Below are 21,376 nucleotides of genomic sequence, written 5' to 3' on the forward strand. Positions count from 1 at the left end.
ACACACCGACTGAGCTCTTCTTCAAACGTGTGAGAGAGCTTCCATTTTGGGCTGCTTCTCTGCTTGGCTCACTCTTTCCACAGAGTCCACTTCTAGTTCTTTATCTTCCTTTGGGTCTTTGTTTCAATGGTGCTTTCTTAGTGAGGCTTCCTCTTATCCCTTATTTAAAATGGCACTTCCTCTTTCCCTTTCCTTAACTTGTTTTCTTCATGCATCACCCTTGGACAAACTATACATTTCTTTATTTATTATACTTATGGTGAGTTCCCTCCCACTTGAGTATAAGTTGAGTGAGAGCAGACTTTTGCCTATTTTGGCCTCTGTTATATCCAAACTGCCTACAACAACTCTTTGTAAAAAGCAGCTCAATAAATGTTATTGAACGAATGACTGAATCTTAATTAGTCTAAGACTCATGTAGAGTCAAGCTCTGAGGATATAGTAAATGAAACGTCCACTCATTATTTTGAATCTCTAATCTTAGGATCCCTTAGAAACTGAGAATTATAATTAATTTCCTTCATCACATCTTCTCTAACATAAAGTAGTAGATTAATAATATAATCAATTGTTTAGCTACTAACAATTAGACAACTTTGCTCCTAGTGTTAAAACTAGAAATTAATTTTGGCCGCCTGAGCACATCACCTAGCCTGGTCAATTCCTTGTTTGAATACCTTTCAAATATATTCTTTCTCTCTATTTCCTTAGCTCTCTTTTTGGTTCAGGTAGGTCATCATCACATCACACCTTAGTTGTAAAATCATGTTTATTTTCCTTTCGCCTTTCTATATTCAAAGACTCCTTTCTCATAGCTGTTAAAATACGGAATTTTCTTTTTGTTCCTTTCTCTAACTTTAAAAGAATTTGTACTGTAGTTGATGTGCTAAGGCAGGGAAACAAAAGTGGAGCATGTCATTGTTTTTCTTAGTGCTGGTGGAGTGGATTCTGTCTCCCAGTGCCCCTGTGTCCAGCAGAGCGGAACCCTGCCTGGTCTTTTCGAGCCATCCCCTCACCCTCTGGTGCCGTACCACACAATGCTCTGCTGCTACTCGTAGGGTTTTCACACTCATAGGGTTTTCATGGCCAGTTTTTTTGGAAGTGGGTGTTCAGGTCCTTCTTCCTAGTCTGTCTAGTCTGGAAGCTCTGCTGAAACCTGTCCACCATGGGTGACCCTGCTGGTATTTGAAATCCTGGTGACACAGCTTTCAGCATCACAGCAACTTGCTTCTGCCATAGAGCAACAACCGACAGATGGGTAGTATGGTTCCCTGACTGGAAATGAACCTGGGCCATGACAGTGAGAGCCCTGAATCTTAACCACTAGACCACCGGGGCTGGCTAGAGCAGAGGTGTAGCTACAGAGGGCAGAGGCACAGTTATTTTTGGACAATAAAATGTACTACAATGAGAATCCCCAAAGACGTAGAAAACACTGTTAGAACTAGTAAGAAAAGATTTAGTGAGAGGTAATAAACAAAATAGAAATGTACATTTTGACCTACTAGATATCCGGTCAACATATACAAAGGGACAAAGACCTCAGTTAACGTAGCTGCCAGCCTCAGGGCATCAGGACTGACTTTCATTCTTGCTCTTGCCAGTCGTGGTCACAGGGACTCAGGGGCAGCTCTGCAGATGGGCGAGCCTCGTCATCTCTTTATGAAAATCTCGCACCACAAGAGCTCAGCCTCAATGTGAAAGAACAGAGGCAGGAAGGGGAGGGAGAGAACTCGCCTTCACCCCCTAAGTTCTCTCACCCTAACTTAGCTCCTTTCCCCCAGAGCCTTTAGAGTAGCAACTCAGCCTCCTAATTAGAAACCTTCATTGCACATTCACCTTCAACATAGTTAGAGCACCTAGGAAACAGTGAGCTAAGTATTAGCATTTAAATACAGGGTGCCAGCTTTACATTGCCAGTAACTAAAAGGCCTATTCAGGTATTAACCATTCACAGTCACTCTCAGTTTAAAGGGAGTATTTAAGATCTCAACTTCCTCTTAGGTAGAAACTGCTTAAGACTGCAATGGTAGACTTTGTTTTGCTTTTCATTTTGTTTGATTTTTCAACATTAAGTTTACAATATTTTGAAAATCTCACAACTAACTCTAAGAAGAGTTTCAGCCTGCAAACCGGGACAGAGAAGCAGGTGATCCTTCACAACTCATTGGCGTATAGGCTGGAACTGAGACTAACTTACACACAGTCATCCCTCAGTATCTGTGGGGGACTGGTTCCAGGACCCTCTGGATACCAAAATCCAAGGATTTTCAAGTCTCTTATATAAACTAGTATTTGCATCTAACCTAGACACATCCTCCTGTATATTTTAAATCATCTCTAGATTACTTATAATACTTAACACAGTGTAAATGCTGTGTAAATAGTTGTTATACCGTATTGTTTAGGGAATAATGACAAGAAAAAAAAGTCTGTACATGTTCAGTACAGATGCAACCATCACAGGTCTTTCAATCCACAGTTGGTTGAATCCACAATGCTGAACCATGGATTTGGAGGACCAACTGTAATTGGTCAAGGTTGGTTCACAAATCACACACAAATCCATGGTAGGACGAGGATTCAAGCGCAGCTGCCCTGACTGCCAAGCCTATAAACGTCAACCAACCAACTCATCCACAATGTTTGCAAAGTTTCATGCAGTAGGATTTTAAGTTACTAAGAAGTAAGTGACTAATGACCAACTATCACCCCCAAAGGAAAACGTAGTTACTGGTCCCTAAAAGATATTTTTATCACAATTCACTATTTAGGAAATAGCCCATTCACTCTCATGGTGTGCAACTTTCAGCATTAAAAGTAAGGTGGGCTATCTGTATTTGAAGGGGCTTTGAAAGTCCAAACACAATATGTCAGGTCCAGATTCAAACTACTACCATTCTTTCTAAAATATGAAAGTGAATATTACAGAACACACAGATGAATCACTCAGCATTTCCCTTCCAGATTTTCCATTTGTACTTGACTCCCCACTCTAATCTCGATATAAATAAGCATAAAATCAGGAGATTTGATTCTAACAAACACCCACACTTTGGGACTAAAAAATGCTGCCTCCTACATTTCACAGCGCTGCAAAATGCTCATTTATTGCTGTTTCCAAGGACCCCTCACAAGAGCCTGCTGGGACTAAAGAAATAATAAATTAAGGAAAGTAGAGTACCTATACTAATTTATAACTCTTCGTGCTCACACAGTATAAAGCAATGCATTAAAATATTTATTCAGGAAAAAGTGTTTCTACATTGTGTGATTTTGTTTGAATAGCGGAGAAATGTCACCTGAAGAGGCACAGGGAAGGAAAAACATGCAGTATTTATGTATAAGAAATAGCCAAAACACTGAAGAAAACCAAGTGAATAAACTGAAAATCAGATCATATTCATTAACATTTTTTAAAGAAAACAAATTCATAATTTAATAGTTTTTAAATTAATATTGCTATTAATGAGTGACTGTGTGTGTTTTCATTTCTACATTTTGGTACTTAAGACCAATATTTTCAAGTGTACTTACAAAACAAGTGCCTTGGGATTAAAAAAAAAAAAGGCTGTACTCATTAGAGGTATCAAAGTAATAATATTGGAAGTAGAGGTTGCTTATTCATTTTGTACTTCATGTTAAAGTTATTTTCATAAAAATGTATTCTGTCAAGAGAGAAGAATATTCTGCATTAATTCTACACACTGAGCCTGTTGAATGGGGCCTTCCCCGAATATAGAAGATGTAAAATGTAGTGATTGCCTAGCTCAGTGGCCACACACCCCTAGTTATACCTCAAAGCTGAGTGGAGGCACGTGGTATAAGCTGAACCAATCCATTCTTCTCTTCTGGGATTTTGAAACTAGAACAGAGAAACGCAGTGTTTTCGAGCAGAATAACCTTCATGTCAGTATTCCAGGGTTAAGTTTTCCTCAGCCTCAAACTCAAAAAGACTAGCACCATTTCTACAATGCAGATTCACTGTAAGTGGGGATATCACTCTCTCAAAATTAGTCAGAAAAATGCAGAATGCACTAAAACAGTAAAAATTAAATCGTAAAACTTTAAACACTATGTTTTATTGAAAATTGGATTATAATGGTATGAATCAAAATTATGCAACTGCAAATAGAACTAAATGTATACGTTATGGACAATAGTTGTTGATGCTCTCAAGATTTTCTGACACTCACCAAAGAACTGTAATGATAATGCTATTTTGAAATTTACTAATAGTGTTAGAATATCTTAAATTCTCCATGGTCTCTGTGCTGATCCTCATTAAAAGGCTATTCAGCATAGAGACTGCATCAGTATGTCACCCAGAAATCAGGTCCCTGTGAAGTATACTGTGACTTCTCATATTTGACAAATAGCATACAATATTTTATTTACAATTGCTTCTATAAAGAAATTCATTTCATCGAAGAAGTATGTTTTCAGTCCTGCATATTTTCAAGTCAAATTAGTTTTTCCTAGGCTCATGGAGGATATATTTCTCAATTATTTGGGCATTTTGCATCCTCTACAATGAGGCTGATTATGCAACAAGCGGAATTACAGTTGCCTGTAGAATGCTTGACCCAGTACTCTTCCCCTATATCCTTCGCCACTCCCATATATATAGGTGACATATGACAACTTGCTACTTCAGGGCAAAATCCATGTTTTACTTATTTTAGTAATCCCAATGCTCAGCATGATTCCTGGTTGCATAGCAATATTTCACAAATATTCAAAGAACTGAACTGAAATTGTGACTTGGAAATCTTTTAAATATCAAATATGCTTAGATATTTGTAGATTCAGGACACTTAGTGAAGCCTGCTTTCTTTAATAACTATTAATTTCCCAAATTGAGGATCTGAACTATCACAAAAGATATTGAGGCATTTCCCCAGAATCTGGTTGGTCATTGTTTGCATTTTTTTGGTGTTTTGGGAGATGGAAATAGATGGCACAATGTGGGGACTATCCACCTAGGTTAAGTCTAGCCGTCAACCCACTTCTACTGCCATCAGTGTAAAAAGTGTCATTCCCCAGATGGTTTAAGATCATTGCAATAATTGCTGACTATGTGCTGACTCTGCATGTTTTACCAACATAGAAACAAACTTATAGAATGTGTTCAGAAACATATGATTATAAGACAAAGGAAAGCTAACTTTAATCAGGATGAGCTTTCTTTTAAGTAGTTCTAGTCAATGTGGAATGGACTTGTCAAAAATCGACGAGCTATAATAACTCCACACAACCTAGCACAGTGCCTGTTAATTACACAATGGAGGGCCAGCAGATATTTATTGAATATTTATTGAATGAATGATTAAACAAATACATAAGTTAATCATCAGAATGTAGAATAAAATATTTCAGTGTCGCAGAAATAATTTGTATTTTTGTTGGATTTTGCTAAAAAAAATGTTGGTGAGCAGCAGCGTGCGATAAATAAGAGGACTTAATTTAAGACCGTGGTCATTTTCACGGAGGTACCATTACTTGACTTATTTGTGATAAATTTCACTTTTATTTTTCAATAAAAACATTACAAAAAGTATTATAAAAAGTAGGAATATTAGTGAATGTAGTAAAAAGTAGTAAAATTAGTGAATTGGTGAATATCAAGTAGGGAAATTATGCTGAATTCTAAAATGTCCAAAAGTTAAAATTTGCTGAAAGCATTCAGGCACTTACATGTGCTTTTGAACATCAAAGTTCTGATCTTGACGCTGTCACAGCTTAACCTACCACATAACCAATAAAGAGTATAGTGTATATCATTATCTTTATGATTTCTTAAACTACACCAGCATAAAGAGATAAAGTAATTATATAATATACAACTGAAGATTTTGCTTATGCTTAATAAGAATGTCCAAAAATGGCATTATTAGTAGTAGATTAAATGAAAGCAAATTATTTCTTTAAGAAATCTATTAGCACACAGTTTAACATATACATTAAATTTGAGAAACAGAGCACTGAAAAAATTAGTATGTTTTGGAAAAGTGCTGCACTGTGCAAATTACTTCTCCCAAAAAGAACCAATTCGATTGAAGGTGGTTATGAATATAGAGTCATGGATGGTTTTCAATGGAAATTATCTCTACCTAAAATTGGGTGGGGAGAAATATCTGTTTATGCCTGGTAGGCTGTGCTGGGTATTGTTTGCTTATCCTTCCACATGTGCTCTTTTCCCTGCTCTTTGCCCTGAGACACAAAGCCCCCCTGGATCCCTCGACCTGTGATTCCCATTTGGGCTCAGCCCATGGAAGGCATTGACAAGAGATCAGAGGTGGGAGAAAGGAGGAGCCAACTTACATATTTCCACACCCCCTTCCTTCCCAACCAATCACAGCTGCTAACCAGCAGCCTCTTCCCAGCAGATTAGCTTCAGCAGCCTCTGTCACCCTTTCACCAGTTCTCTGCTGTTGCTAGCTCCTGGATGCTGAATCATCTTGACTAGTTCTCTTAATTATGTCTGTACATCTGTAAACAGTGTGTTCATTCCTCAGTAACTCAAGAGAAGCACTTATTTCCTACTGGGAAGCTGGTTCATCCTCAATTAAAATGTATGCATTTGCTAGGAAATCTGCTAATGCATATGAAATCATTGTGGTATGATGGGTTTGAAATATGAGATAAGATGTGTTCAGGAGATCTATCATTGAGAAGGTGACTTTGGACCTGAAAGAAGTGATAATTTCCACAAGAGAATTAAAAACCAAAAAATCCAAAAAGTAAGAAAGTGACGTCCTTATCAGAATGATGTAGCATGAAGTGAATTAGGCTTCTGAGAAAACTCAGATCTCATCACCCTTTTGTCATTTACCACTCAAGTTATTGAATCTGCAAACCTCAGTTTCTTCGTATGTAAAATAGGAATGCCTACTGTCAGTGTTGCGAATCCAATGACAAAAGACAAACATGTTGAAAGTTATTTAAAAATTGTAGAGTATTGTGTAACTGTAAGTTGCCATCATTAACTTCATGTCTATATTGTAACAGATATGATATCTGAACTTTTTAAAGAAAGCAAAAAGAAGAGTATTATTGGCTGCTTGAATACTTGCTTTACTGAGCTAATCTTTAATACTTTAGAGCCTGTCACACTGATTGAAGCCAGTTGTGGGGATACACACTGCCAGGTGGCCTTGGCTGGCATGGAGCCGAGACAACTTGTACCTTCATTTCAGGTTCATCTCATTTTTCTTCTCTTAATCACTCCTTGCTCTAGGACATTTTATTCATGTTCTGTCTCTCCCATTGTCCCCAGTATTAATGTAAAATTATCAGCAGAATAATTGGATAATTAACACCAGCAATTTTTGGCTATGCTCTTAATAAAATTTTATTTTCATTCCTTCAGGAATGAAATTTCCTTCAAAAAATTTTTGAGAATCACTGAAACCTAATTCAAAAAAGCAAAACTACTATGAAGAGAAATATCACAAAAAAGTAATGTATTTTACATTTTTATATAAAAACAAATACAAGCACACTGAGAGAGTTCTGTTGAATGCATACAGTATGTGCTCCTGGAGATGTTTGTTTGTCCAAGCCTTTTTTGTCAGTGATGGGAAGTAGTTGGAGTGTTCTTTGCTGAGCATTAAGTGGCCAAATTGTACTGTTTGTTTTCCCCCACACCTGCAGAGAAACAGACACAATGATCTAATTGACTTTTTTAAACTTTGTCTTGCCGAATACCACACCGCATTCATGGGTGTTTCAACAAACTCTGCTCCCTACTCTCTCTGTTGCCCTATACCTACTCTATTCCAAATGCTTACCTACTATTTATAACAGATGTGGTAGGATTTGTGAAAAAAGAAAAAGAGGAGGGCCGTAACTAGTGAATGTTGCCTAAGCTACATCTGTTCTTGGTCCCTCTGACCCATAAGAACCTGTAAATTTTCCTCTTAATTTTTATGTTCTGTTTAGATTTGAGGGTTCTTAAATGTTACAGAAAAAGGCTTCATTCAGAAACTATGCAGAAATTAAACTGAATTATAATTGAATATATGCTTCATAGGTTAATGATTTCTGGTTTTCAGGTGCACACAAAGTAGATAGAGAAATTGTTAAAAATGCGGTTCTGATCCAACCACCGGAACATCTGACTGGTGGGCTGTCAATGAACCCCTTTATTACTCTGCTAGTTGGTGTTAGAGGGAAGATTAAAAGTCACATCTTACTCTTCGTCCCTTATGCTACAATGTCCCCACTAAAGCTGTGCAATATAAATAGCAAAATTTCATTTAATATTCAATACATGTTTTTATGATGATGTAAGGTTTTCTCAGTTGGAAAATATGTACTCTACCTGCCAAGGCTGGGGTTGGACAAGGTCTATTATGGCATCTAAAGAGCAAAGCAGCATCTAGAACCATGCTTTCCAAAGTAGTAACACTAGCCACACATGGCTATTGAGTACTTGAAAAGTGGTTAGTGTGACTGAAAAACTACATTTGTAATTGTATTTAATTATAATTAACTTCAGTTTAAATATCCACCTGTGGCTGTTGGCTACAGAATCGTTCTGCACAGATACAGAACAATGTCATCATCATGGGAACTTCTATCGGGCAGTGCTGACTATAATGCATCCCTCTGTCTTACTTTATGTATGTCTTCAGCAGTTTAACTAAAAGGCAGCTGCATTAATTAAAAGATCAATGGCAGAGGCCACTTGGGTTACAGTTAAAGTGACCTGGGGCCCAGACACCTTTGTTCTCAGGGGCATTCTGGTTAAAACTAACACAGAGGCCACACCTGGATTCAAATCCCTTCATTACCAGTCATTAGCTGAATGTATTTGGACAAATTTCTTCAAGTGTTTGATCCTCAATTTCTCTATTTCTAAGTGGGGAAAGCTACTGATCACATTAAATGTGCTTAAGGTAGCAAAGCCCAAAAACACTGTCCTTTATTATACCTGAATGAAAAATATTACAATATTAGTTTCGCTCTAGCCAATTCTCCCCAGACACCTATCGCCCTTGTCCTTGTGAAGAGATTCCTGAATTTTCACAAACTCCTTCGGAGAGGGGTTCAGTTGAATTCTCCTTTGGCTGATCATCAGCAGCCTATTCACTGCGTGGCTTTTCTTTAGCTAACAACTCCAGGTAAACATGAAAGGCTTTTCCAATTCTAACTGGACCAATGGGCCGCCATCCTGAGTTCTTTGTTCAATCTTCACAGCCAGGACCCTTGGAGACCCGCATCTCCAAGTAGCGCGAAAGGCTACTCAGAAAGCGTCTCTGAGCTCATAGTGGCAGCAGCAACATTAACGAGAAGCTCTGGTTCTGTTCTGGGCAGCTTTCTTTCCTTCCTTCCTTCCTCCCTCCTTCCCTCCCTTTCTTTCTGTCCTTCTCAATAACCTAGGCCAGCACAGAAATCTAAGTTTAAGGATATAAAATTCTTGTGAGAATTGACTTGCTTAACCCAAAGCTTCTCAACCTCAGCTGCATTTTATAATCATTTGAAACACAATTAAAACACTGTGATCCTGCATACCCCTGAAAGACTCTGTCTGGAAAGCTCCCAAGAACTGGCAACATAATCTGAGACAGAAATAAGAATAGTGCTGCAGATGAAACCTTAGCCACCTGTAGAAGCTGGTGCAATCAGTGACACAGACAGCCCACTCGTTTTCTCTATTGTTCTCCTGAGCAGTTGTCGCCTGCACAACACGCACAGGCTTCTCTAGTCATGCTAACCCATGCTTAGCTTCCTCACTTAGGCACTGGCACAATGTAGCATGTTTGTTTGCTGGAGATAAGCCTTAGGATTGAGGAGGGCTAGGCAGGCAAATGCAGGCAAAAAGACAGTGTGGGAAAAATTGTGATATGGAATCTGCAAAAAATGCTTTCATTTTCAAACACTTCCATTCGACGTACACCATTGTCAAGGATCCATTCGGCTGCAGCTTCACATAGGAACCAAACCATTGACTTGTGAGGGAACAGACATGTTAGGTTGCCGTTCATGAAAGGGTATCTTTATTCAGTACTTTTCGTTATTCTGTTGCAACTGACAATTAGAACCACAATAGAGTTAGAAAAAGTCTAACATCAAAAACAGAAATCTGCTATACTATATATACACACACACACACTGGCTTTTTTCAATGTAACTCTAAACTATTATAGCTATTGGGAAAGGAAAAATGAAATAAAGCAAATGCATACTTCAATAGTTCATATGATCAGATGTATTTGGTATTTTGTAAAGACGCAGGAATATATTGCTAAATATCCTAAATATAACATGATGGGTTTTTCTCACCACAATTATCCCTCAGAAAAGAGGAGCTTCCTTATTTCCGAGTCTTTGCAAATCTCATATTACAAGTTGCTCTCTATTTTCTACCGGAGAGATGCACTGGCTTGAAATACCCTGAATCAATTCTAGTTTTACGTGTTCGACAGAGGATAACGTACGGAATGACTAAAAGAGGAAGCAACGACATTTCATACAGATTGTGTTTTTGTGCCTGAGGATTTGACCTCACAACTGTAGGTGTCACTGCAAACACGACCTCAAAGATCTCCTTCAAAAGCAGTCCAGGAAGTTGTTACATAGTGGAGATCACTGTTATACTCTGGTAGGATGAAGGTGGAGCAAAAAAATTGTTCTAATGCTATAAAAATTTACAGTTACTGCTTAAGAGAAATTTCTCATCGATCGTATCTTACATTTTCAAAAAAGTGCTGCTAAGCAAGATTATTTTATTAAATGGAGGGATAGAAATAAGCAATATTTCTCAATTAATACATGTTTTTATATTTGTTTAAATATGTACATATAATCAGACAAATTTGATGGTCTAACTATATATTAAATTGTGCCATGAACATTCCTAAAAGTCTGTTGTTCCCCAAAACATTTTCTTTTGTGTTAGACCATTGGAAAAATGAGAGATTTCCTTAAAATTGGAGTCACCTTGTATGTGGACATAAAGGTTTTAAATGTTTATTTATAAATACTTGTAATCAATTAACACTAAAAGCAAAAAGAGGTTGTCAAATTCCTGTGTGTGTCTTTTTGCTTATGTGTTTAGTTTTATTTAATTACTAGAACTTCATTCTTTGAAAAGCAACATAGATAACCTGATTTAAAACAACAACAAACTCCAAACACCATGAAGGGGCAAAGAAAAGTAAACACTAGAATATTTTTTTTTTAGGAGATGTGCCTTCTCTACTCCAAAATCACTAGTAAATTTAAGATCAAAACATGCAGCTTACATAATATTAGCATGATAAAACTTTGATATATTTTTGTTAGAAACCAAGGAAATCAAAAGAAATCTTCAAACTTCACTTTCTACTTACAAATCTTTCATAGCCATCAAACACCTCTGAAATATAAACTAGTTTATGTGGGTCATATTTGTGAAATTTTAAAGCAGTTAATAAATTAATAAAATCAACTTTTTACTCTTGAATAATACCCTTTCTTTAAAAAGGCTTAAAACTATCACATTAGATATTCCTTAGTTATTTCTCATAGTGCAAAGAGACACTTTATAATCTCATAAGTATGTTTAAAACTTTCTATGATGTGATAAAAACGCCCTTAATCAGAAGCATTAAATAATCAATAATGCTAATAAGGATTAAAATTGTATTAATAATGCTTTAGTGAATGTTTAGCAGATGAATGTTATAAAACCATTTTCAGACTCTAAAACATTCTTGAAGTGCAAAAAAAAAATCTCTGTGTTAGGAAGTCTTGTTAAATGTGAATGATTACGTATCAAACACTGATCAAAACACAAATATAGAATCACAATATTGGCCTTAAGTCTGGCCAATATTGAAGTCACAATCTTGGCTTAAAGTCTCACATAACTGTGAGGACTTCAACCCCTTCCTCCCATATGCTCCTATAAAAATGTGACCATTAGTGATCTCTTCTGTTGTCTCCCAGATAGCAAAATAAAACAGTGTAAATGAAGTTTAAATAATGAAGTTCAACAGAAATGTCAGCATTCCTACCCTCAATGGTTAATTTTATGTGTCAACTAATTAGGCCATGGTACCAAGGTATTTGATCAAGCACCAGTCTGGATGTTGCTGTGAAGGTATTTTTAGATGAGATTACATTTAAATCGGTAGACTTTGGGTAAAGCAGATTATCGTGCATAATGTGAGTGAGCCTCATTCAATCAGTTAAGAGAGAGTCATCCATAAGAGAAAAAGATTGAGGTCCAGCCAAGAAGGGATCCTGCCTCCAGATTGCCTTCAGATTTGAGCTGCAATATTGACTCTTCCCTGGGTCTCTAGTCTGCTGGTCTGCCCTATAGATTACAGACTTGCCAGCCTCCACAATCACTTGAACCAATTTCTTAAAAATCTCTCTGTCAATATCCATCTTTCATCTATCTACCGATCAGTCATCTGTCTCTATAGAGAGAGAGAGAGAACATTTGGCCCCTACCAACATACTCTACAATATATTGTGTTCATGTGTTTGTTTATTGTCTGTCTTCCCTGCTAGACTATACGTCCTGTAAGGGTAGGGATTTTACCTGTCTGTTCCCTAACTCTAATGCCTTGTACAAATATTTCTAATCAATCGTGCATCATATATCAAAGTTTAAAATACACTAAAGATTTCATTTTAAATATATAGTACATCAAAGAGGAAAAACCATAGCAATGCACAAAATATGGTGAATTCATATTTGAGGTGGAATGGGCACATTTATTGGACTACTTTGACTACACTTTAATTACTTTGACTACACTGATTTCAAATTATTTTACTGTTATCTATACAGATTCATAAGAAATCCAGATATTAGGACTATGCTGAATAGCTAATATAAAAATAGATATTCATATCCTATATTATTTAAATTTTAACTAAAGCAACAGCTCCATATTTTCATTACAGTTCATGAACTTACTTTCCCCCAAAAAATTTATAACAATGGATGAAGGCTTAGAAACTCAGTGTACATTTTTAGTTGTTTGCTTCAATTATATAATATCAATTTCCTTACTTCACCAAAAAAGTTTAATCAAAATTTCTCATCCAATTAGAAAGCTCAGTAATTCAATGATGTCCAGCTGAAATTGAAGTAAGTACAGCTTCTTACTTATTTTCAGTTTATTTTGGAAACATGGAGTTATTTAAACTTATTATGGGAATCATTTCTACAATTTTCACTTTCAAACCCAATTCATGAGAATAAAATGGCAAAACTTTCCAAAATCATATAGCATCTTCTAAATATATTAAACAAAGTTTAATAAAAATAACACATCCTATTGCCAGGAGTGCACAAGGCAGCTACAAGAACGAAAGGATCTGGCATCCAGAGAGAAGGTGATTGTTCAGAGAAGGCATGAAACTATTTTTGAAACAGAATTAGAACTGTTTATTTTATTAAAAAGTTGACATAGGTTATCTTTAGTGTTTATGACTTGCAAAGGAAAGTATTTAATATTTAACATGTTTCACTACAAGCAGCAGCAGTTTGGTAATCAAAAGGAATAATTTGAATCATCTCAGAAAAATAAATTCATTATAATTAGGATATTTTAGAATATGATTAAAACACTTAAAAGAAAATGTATTCACCTTTCTTGTCATCAAAGTACAGCGTCTGTTGAGCTGGATTTGACCACTGGAGGGAGGTGTTATCATTTTGATCAACCCTGCAGGTCAAAATTGCAGTTCCGCCTTCAACAACCGTTACATTCTGTGTTAGTGGAAACTGCCCTTGGCTGCCTAAAAGGGGATTAAAGAAAATGTTGATTAAATGAAAGTTATAAAATGATTAACTTCCCAAGAGCTACACTGGACTTAACTTCTCACTCTAAATAAAATTTAAACCAACCAACAACAAGAGCAAAACTATACATTACAAAAAGACAGAAAAATAATTGAAAATCTTTAATCAGAGGACAACAGTTTTGACATAACATTAGGACATCTTTAAACAACCTTACATGTTCCAGAAAAGCTTCATTTCTTCCTAGGCACACATAAGGATTTATGTTCAAAAAGTAACATGATTATCATTAATTTCCCTTGGCCGTGCATTAATTATATAGGGTTAGACCTGGGTCATCTTTGAAGATAAGGAACTGGAATAATTTTGGATAAATTGAACCCTCCAAAGAAGCAGAGAAAATACATAAAATACTTTCCCGGTAGCTTTTATCATCTTGAATAAAGTCTATGAAATATGAATACCAGAACTTTAGATTCAATTTCTGAAAAAAGAAATAAAAAAAGAATCCTATTTCACCAGGGTTTCTTGTACATGTAGCTGTTTTTAGAAATACAAAATGTATTGGAGAAAACAACATAAGTATTCTTCAAAAAGCGTTCATCTTGTAGAATATCCATCAAAATCTTAAAGTGATTACTCTAACCCAGGAGACAGAAATAATATTCTTCTTTATTCCTTTCTGTGGTTTCCTGATTTTCTCCAATGAATCTATATTTTTTTAATAACCAAGAAAAAACAGATTTTTAAATGACCTTTGTCAATTTGGATATCATTAGAATATAATCAAGTTTTCCATCTTCCTAAGTATCATACTAATTTATTAAAGTAATTCATGTAATAACTTTACTCAATAAGAGCACTTCTAATAGTTAAAACAAAATTCATGCACACGGAAATGTAATGCATAAATTTCACTCAGCAAGATGATCTGGAGATGAGCTCTGCCAAGTCTGGTACCAATTATCAACATACGTAAAAAATGACTTTCTAGAGCCAGGTTATAATACTATTATGTGAGCAAGATAGTTCATTAAGTCAAGGATAATTTACATATGCAAGAACATTATGATGACTTAATCATACCCATGAAATATATTTCCCTTTTCTTCTTTAGTTTTGTAATGATTCTATCATTACCACAAGCACCACTTGAGGTTGTATGGGAGCTATTGGCATAAAGAATCTTATTACCAAGAAGCCTGTTGATTGGCACCATAAGATACAGAAGAGCCTGAAGGGGAAAATTTCCTTCCAGACCTAAATGACACAAGCACAGAGGTTCATGACAACGTTACATAATTAAGTCTATCAAGTCTAAAAATCTAGTATCAGTAGCTTTGTCTCCTTGATGCCAACCTCTTAGAGTCACTATGGCAACTCCCCAGGATATCTCCCTGTAATCTTTAGGGTGGAGTTTTTAAATTGAGGTTAGGAGATGTCTGGACTAAATTCTTTGATAGTTGACTTGAAAGTCAACAGGAGCCAGAGTGGGCTGTGTTTTGCCTTCAGCTCAGAGGTGACCTCTAGCAGAGAACTATCAATCTTGTGCAGTGAGGTGAGGCAAGAAACCACATCAGAGAAAACATGAGCTACAACAGAAAGAAGGAATAATTACCAGAGAGATGGGATTAACAGCTCATAAATATGAAGCTCAGAATGATTTTAAGATACTTTGCTCAGGTTCCCAGGTATTGACATAATGCATAAATTCAGCAATCTGGGGGAGGACTGTTTTTTTTAAGTAATAAAAAGCATACAACTGTTAATAAATATACATAGTTCATTCCAGATGACAATTTGACTATCAACTGGTACATAAATAATACTGTCTGCTTCTTTAAAGAAGTGGAAAAAGAGCAGTGATGCTTGCAACAATTTCATCCACTACATTTGCAAAATAATTTTCAAAACATCCCCATAAGAAAATATTATCCTTCTCATTTCACAGATGGGTAAACTGACACTGGGAGGTTAAGTGATTTTTCCATGGTGAAACAAAGTCAATGAACCATTCGGAGTTTGTTCTGAAAGTTCAACATATTTTTATTTTTCCACAAAGGCTGCTGGGCCATAGTAACTTTATCACTATTTGCTTAAATGTGAATTAGATAACAATGAAAAACAAAGAATAACCCTTTCAACAACAAAACTTCAAATTGCATACCTAGCTGAACTATGTCCTCATAAATTTCAGTTCAGTTATAACATCAACATCAAATAAGAAAGGATGTCAATATTAACTGCCCTTAAATTTTCTATCCTATTCAGGACTTACTTTTGATAATTATTTTGGTCTTTTCTTAATTGCCCATAGAAGAAAGAAACTAAGGTGTGCATGCCTACATCTTGTCCTTCAGGTAGATTAGGACAGCTTCCCTCCATCTTCTCCCCACGTGAATTCTGACTTTAAAATATAATGATTTCAGTTCCCTGAGACCTGCAGCCTAAAATCCCTGCAGTCAAATAATTTGGTTTTTCCCAATAGAGAGCAAACTCATGTGGAGAATTTACTAATCCTAAATACCCTTAGGATATGTGGTTTCCAAAATCAATTCAAAAACCAGTATTGTAGGCAGTCAAACTTCTTCTTAAAGCTTTGAATTGCCTTTTACTTCTGCCTAAAACTTGGAGAGAGCATCAACTTAGCTGCTACTTTTCTCTTTTAACTCCTTGTGGCTCCAGGTAATCATTTAATTCAATCTCAGAGAGCCCCAAAAAATTACTAATTTTCCCAATTAGCAAAATTTGTATGTTACCAAATTAAGGATTCATCCTCAATGCTTCCATCAAACAAATATTTTGGAGGACTTACTACATGTCTTGCCTTCTGCGAATCAACATCTGAAAGATGCATAGAGGAAGAAAAACTTGCTGAGGAGTCCGCAAAGTAATCAGAAACTAGGAGAGAGTGTGATAGCAAGGGAGAAGGCAGTCTCAGTGTGGTACGGTACTCATTTGCCATCTACAAGGATTTCTGAAGTGCATTGGTCATATCATTTAATTTAAAATGATCCTTCCTCTGGCTAAATTCACCACCATCCTAGATTTCAAGGTAGTCATTCTAATTAAACAAGTTTATGATAAGACTTAGAGAAAACACAACTTTCAATTTGGAATCTTAGAAGCTGGTTATTTTTCCAGGCAACATATGTCCACCATTTTTCTCCTCCCCTCCTGGTGTCTATTTCCTTTTATTATTTGTGTAAACAGAAGCCTCTTTTACTTGTTTCTAAGCTAATTGAGAGTCAGGAAATGAGGGCATTTTACTTATCTTTGAATCAGCCACATTGCTTAACATTCTGTATTGTGGACTGGGGCTCTTAATAGGTGCTAACTGCCTAAAAAGAAGGATCTTCTTAGAATAGTGACTGGCCTTTGTATGGGAACTTGTGACAGAAGAATGACCAGAGTAACTCAAGTCTGCTGCATGTGTTCATGATCACAACAGAAGGGCAGCAGTAGAGACTAATTCTTCACCGAGAAAAAAATATGGAAAAATTAAGGATTTTAAAGATATATTAGTATGTCTTAAGGCATTTTTTTGAAAAATTCTACTTGAAATACATGAGGAGTGTATGTGAGAAGTTATAACAGATGGTGATCTGGAACAGACACATCCAGCAGCATTACCAGCCTCCAAAATGGGACATGAAAAGACAGAACTGTGCTAAATTTATACTCCAGAAGGGGAAAAAGAACATAGAACACAACTTTTCTTGAATATTAAGTAAAATAACCCCACCTAAGCCCTCTTAAGTAGATAGACTTCTGGTGATTGGAAGTATTTTGCCTTCCCTTCCTGGTCCAACTTCCCTTGCGTAAACAGCCATTTTAAATAGGACCATTCTTATGTTATCTCGTCCCTCAACATCACTAAGCCACTGGTGAATAGATGAAAAATCCAGCCAGACTCAAACTGAGCATTCACAATGTGCTAAGCCCTATTCTAAGTTCAGTTCCTTTATCAATGACTTAATCTTCATGCCAACCTTGTCATCATCTCCACCTTGAAGATGAGAGAACTAATGCAAAGAGACCTTAAATAACTGCCACAGTCACAGAGCTGGGCAATGCAGCAGCCAGGTTTGAACTCTTGCTCTCTGACTTCAGACTTCACGTGCTTAACCACAGAGCTGCTTTGAAAATAAAGGAAACTTAATTCTGACTGAACAATTGTTACAAAAGCAGCATATAGTTTGGAGTCAGATATTTCAAAGATGCATTTAGACCTTTTACATCTATTTTTAATAAGTGAAGAAACATTTGAAATGCAAAAAAAAGCAGCAATGTGCTAGAGTTGGCTCACACTAGCTCATGAGAGTCAACTGAGTACAGCTCTTCTCACTTCGTGCTCAGTGACACACGTTAGTAGCTTAAAATTGACCACGGTGGGAGTATTTTCACCAGGGAAATTGGCAAACGCCTCTAGCCAATGTTTTCCCCAAAGACCCCGTTAAACATTTATAGCATACCACTGAAAAAGCCCCCCTTGATGCCTCTTGTTGGGGCTGTTGCTTACATTTTTATCATAAATAATGGTTCGGGTGTTTTTTAATCTGAAAACAAATTAACTCTTTCCAATGCAGTATAGTTATTTCTTCATATTTTGAGTCTCTTCTCCAATCTTTTTTTCCCTTTTTCCTCAAATCGTTTTTCCAACAGTCCTTTTTCTCTCCCACCCACTATTCTTCCAATAAAAATTATTCAAACTATTCCCTTTTTCTATACTCTGTGGACAGTGATCTTGAACTGCTAGTTTTTCTTAGGCAGCCGAGTTTATTTCTAACTAGCATTAGTGGTTGAAAACCATTTAGGTTAGTTTCAATAGTTACACAAGGAAAATTTTCTAATCTATTACTGTGAAAGACATTTTAATAAGAGCAATTATTCAATATTCTGAAAAGCAAGCTCTCCTGACCTTGTCTTTAAATAGCAGACCAAGCAGCTGCCGTTACTCCTTCAATACTTCCTTCTGTCATATATTTAGGGAAAGATTGGTTCAAACCTTTCCTGTCTAGATTAGGAATTACCAACTTCAAAATCAAGTGAACTCAGTCTTGACTCCTGTTGACCTCAGTTAATTAAGAGTTTTCCTCCCCTCATACATTCAGGCGTGCCTTCACTGTCTGACCACCCAGAACCTAGCACTCTGTCACGTAGGACATAAAAAAGCAAATTCTAAGAGTATGCCCACCCTGACCTTGGTGACAGGCTGTCATGTGCCATTAGCATAGAGAGGCAAGAAGCAAAACAGTGAAGAGAGATCTTTGAAGCCAGCAGTATTGTTGAAGGAGAGCAGACCAGAGAAGATACATGTTTAATCACTGATCCCAGAGCATGACTCTGCTTCCAAAAACAGCATCATTCAAGCCTTGCTATCTCCTGAATGGATGATGAGTGAAGGTATTGGTTTTCTCCATCTCTCTTCCTGCACTAAAGATTAAATGTGGACCACAACAGTGGATCAGTGCACGCTGTGCATGAGTGCTTACTTACTGAGAGCAATAATCGCCTGAGGTATATCTAGACAGACAGGCAGAGGTTGAGGCTTTGTGCATATGAGAGGGACAGAGTTACAGTCCGTGATTTTTCAGGGAGAATGATCAAACTTTGTAGGCTGTTTATCAGGAACTGAGGACTCTCATTATTTTTTCTTCCTGAAAATGAGTAAAACTTTCTCAAAAGAAGAATCAGATTTTAAAACAGTGAAGGGGAAAAAATAAAAACAAAATGTGAAGATAATTTAAGATAAAGTTTTTCAATAAGAAAGTGTAAACTTCTCACGAGATAGGCAATGCTGTATTTTGACCCTTCTTTTTCGAATATATTTATCCTTAGTGAAAATGCCAACTTAGTCTACAAAATGATGTAATTCAACAGAATTGTTGGCACCTGAATCGAATAACATACAAAATGTTTTGGTTTGTTTTTAAATATTTTTGTGTCCTCTCAAGAACCCCATTTTAAATGGAGAATACTGGTCTCATTTTAAGGTACTCGTATTTTGGTTACGAAAAGCACAGATGCCAAATGGATCAGTAGATATAAGTTAAAAGTTCTTAAATACAAACTTCAATAAGAAATTACAGAAACAGGCAACTCATTTTTAGATGGAATACAAAGGTAGCCTACTATTCTTTAGCGTCTTCCCCTCAGCTGTTCTCAGTTTTGTGTTTCTCTCTCGTGCTCTCTTTCATCTGTTCCATCAAGTGGTTTGGGGTACTTATACAAAGAACCTGCATCTTAGAAAGTTCAAGATCATTCTTGTTGCTTAAACTAGGGTCTAAAAATATACCTAAATGCATACACAGCATGCTATTACTTCCACTAAATTACTGAAGGCCTTCTAAACAAATAACCTTCTAATGTGAAAGTTGTGGCTCAGTAGTTGTGTGGACTGAAACACATATTGCATCCTAAAGCCTATTGGACTGAAAAGCACAAATGTCATTAATGCAAGCTTATAATTCTCAAGAGAAGTGCAATGAATGCTCTATCATGTGAGAAAGGAAATTAGAGAAAAGATTAAGACAGATAACTAAAGGCAAAATGATTCCACTTTTGGAATGTCCTTCTGTTTTTCAAATACTTAGAATTCTCTAGTCATTTTTTCTCTATCGTTTCATAAGCTTTTAAGTGTGTCTAAAAAAACTTATCTGTTCTCCTAGGCTACCACATATAATTTCTTTTTCTTTGATTCTACTTCATCCTTTCAGGATTCAGCTTGCCTCTTAGAGCACAACACCTGGTACCCACCTTCCGTGCCACCCTCTCCCCAGCCACCATGGAGCATGGCCATCAGTCTGCTGCTGCTTGCCAGTTTCCATAGAGACAGGAAGTACTCTGGAGCCTTGTGTTCCATTGCAACTGCCAGACCAAGGCAGGGAAGAAACAAAGCTGGCGGTAGTGGGTCTTGCAAGGCCAGGAAAGGTTGGAAGGGCTTTCTCCTCCTGATATCAGCGTGTACCAGCGCCAAACTGGCAGCTTCAGCAGTTACAATCCTGTAGACCAGATCCTGGTGTTCACTACGGTCATTGTGAACCACCCATTCTGCTCCTGACTCCTGGATCAGAGACTCCTCTTGTGTATTCAAAGCTTGGCCCTAGTCCTTTGTTGGCTTCTGATCCATGACAAAAGGCTCTTTCAGATTTGCAGTGGCTCCCACAGCTCCTGACCCAGAGAATCATAATTCTCCTGTAAAAATTTCACCTCTCCTTCTCTTCCCTAGAATGTGATAATAGGTTTTCCTGGACACTCGTAGCAGAACAGGGGACCTATGGGATAACCGGTGGATTGTTTCCAATTGACCTACACAGTCACTGTGAGTAGGTGACCCAGTTAACGACATAACATTATATCAAAACTAGTTACCATTTGCTGTCTCTATGATAGGATTTCTAATTGGAGTTAATTCTTGATTATCAGGACCAGGGCTGGCCATGGAGAAATTTGTAATGTAGGTGAAAAATAACAGCAGTGCCTTCCCTTCTATTTCCAAAATGTTTTTATGTGATTGCGTACCTCAGCCTTCTGTATTACAAATATTCCCAGCACAGGTATTCTTTCTACATAAAGTAGGTTTCTCCGTTCATTCCACCAGTTTCAGATTACGCAGCCTTATTA

The 21,376-nt window shown here is 36.7% G+C and overlaps 1 protein-coding gene across 6 annotated transcripts in view; it reads right to left on the minus strand.

The window, feature by feature from the left end:
• The window catches only part of CADM2 (cell adhesion molecule 2), a 1,002,810-nt gene that overhangs the window by 214,267 nt on the left and 767,167 nt on the right, over positions 1-21,376 (minus strand). For 4 of the 6 annotated variants that reach the window (XM_070488673.1, XM_070488674.1, XM_014865914.3 and 1 more), the window contains one exon: positions 13,597-13,746. In XM_070488673.1, the coding sequence (XP_070344774.1) occupies positions 13,597-13,746 (150 nt within the window). Of the gene's footprint in view, positions 1-13,596; positions 13,747-20,509; positions 20,852-21,376 lie in introns of those variants that run through there. The other 2 variants (XM_044750269.2, XM_044750270.2) reach the window with 2 other exon arrangements.

This window comes from Equus asinus, chromosome 18, assembly GCF_041296235.1.
Source record: "Equus asinus isolate D_3611 breed Donkey chromosome 18, EquAss-T2T_v2, whole genome shotgun sequence".
Classification (NCBI taxonomy): domain Eukaryota; kingdom Metazoa; phylum Chordata; class Mammalia; order Perissodactyla; family Equidae; genus Equus; species Equus asinus.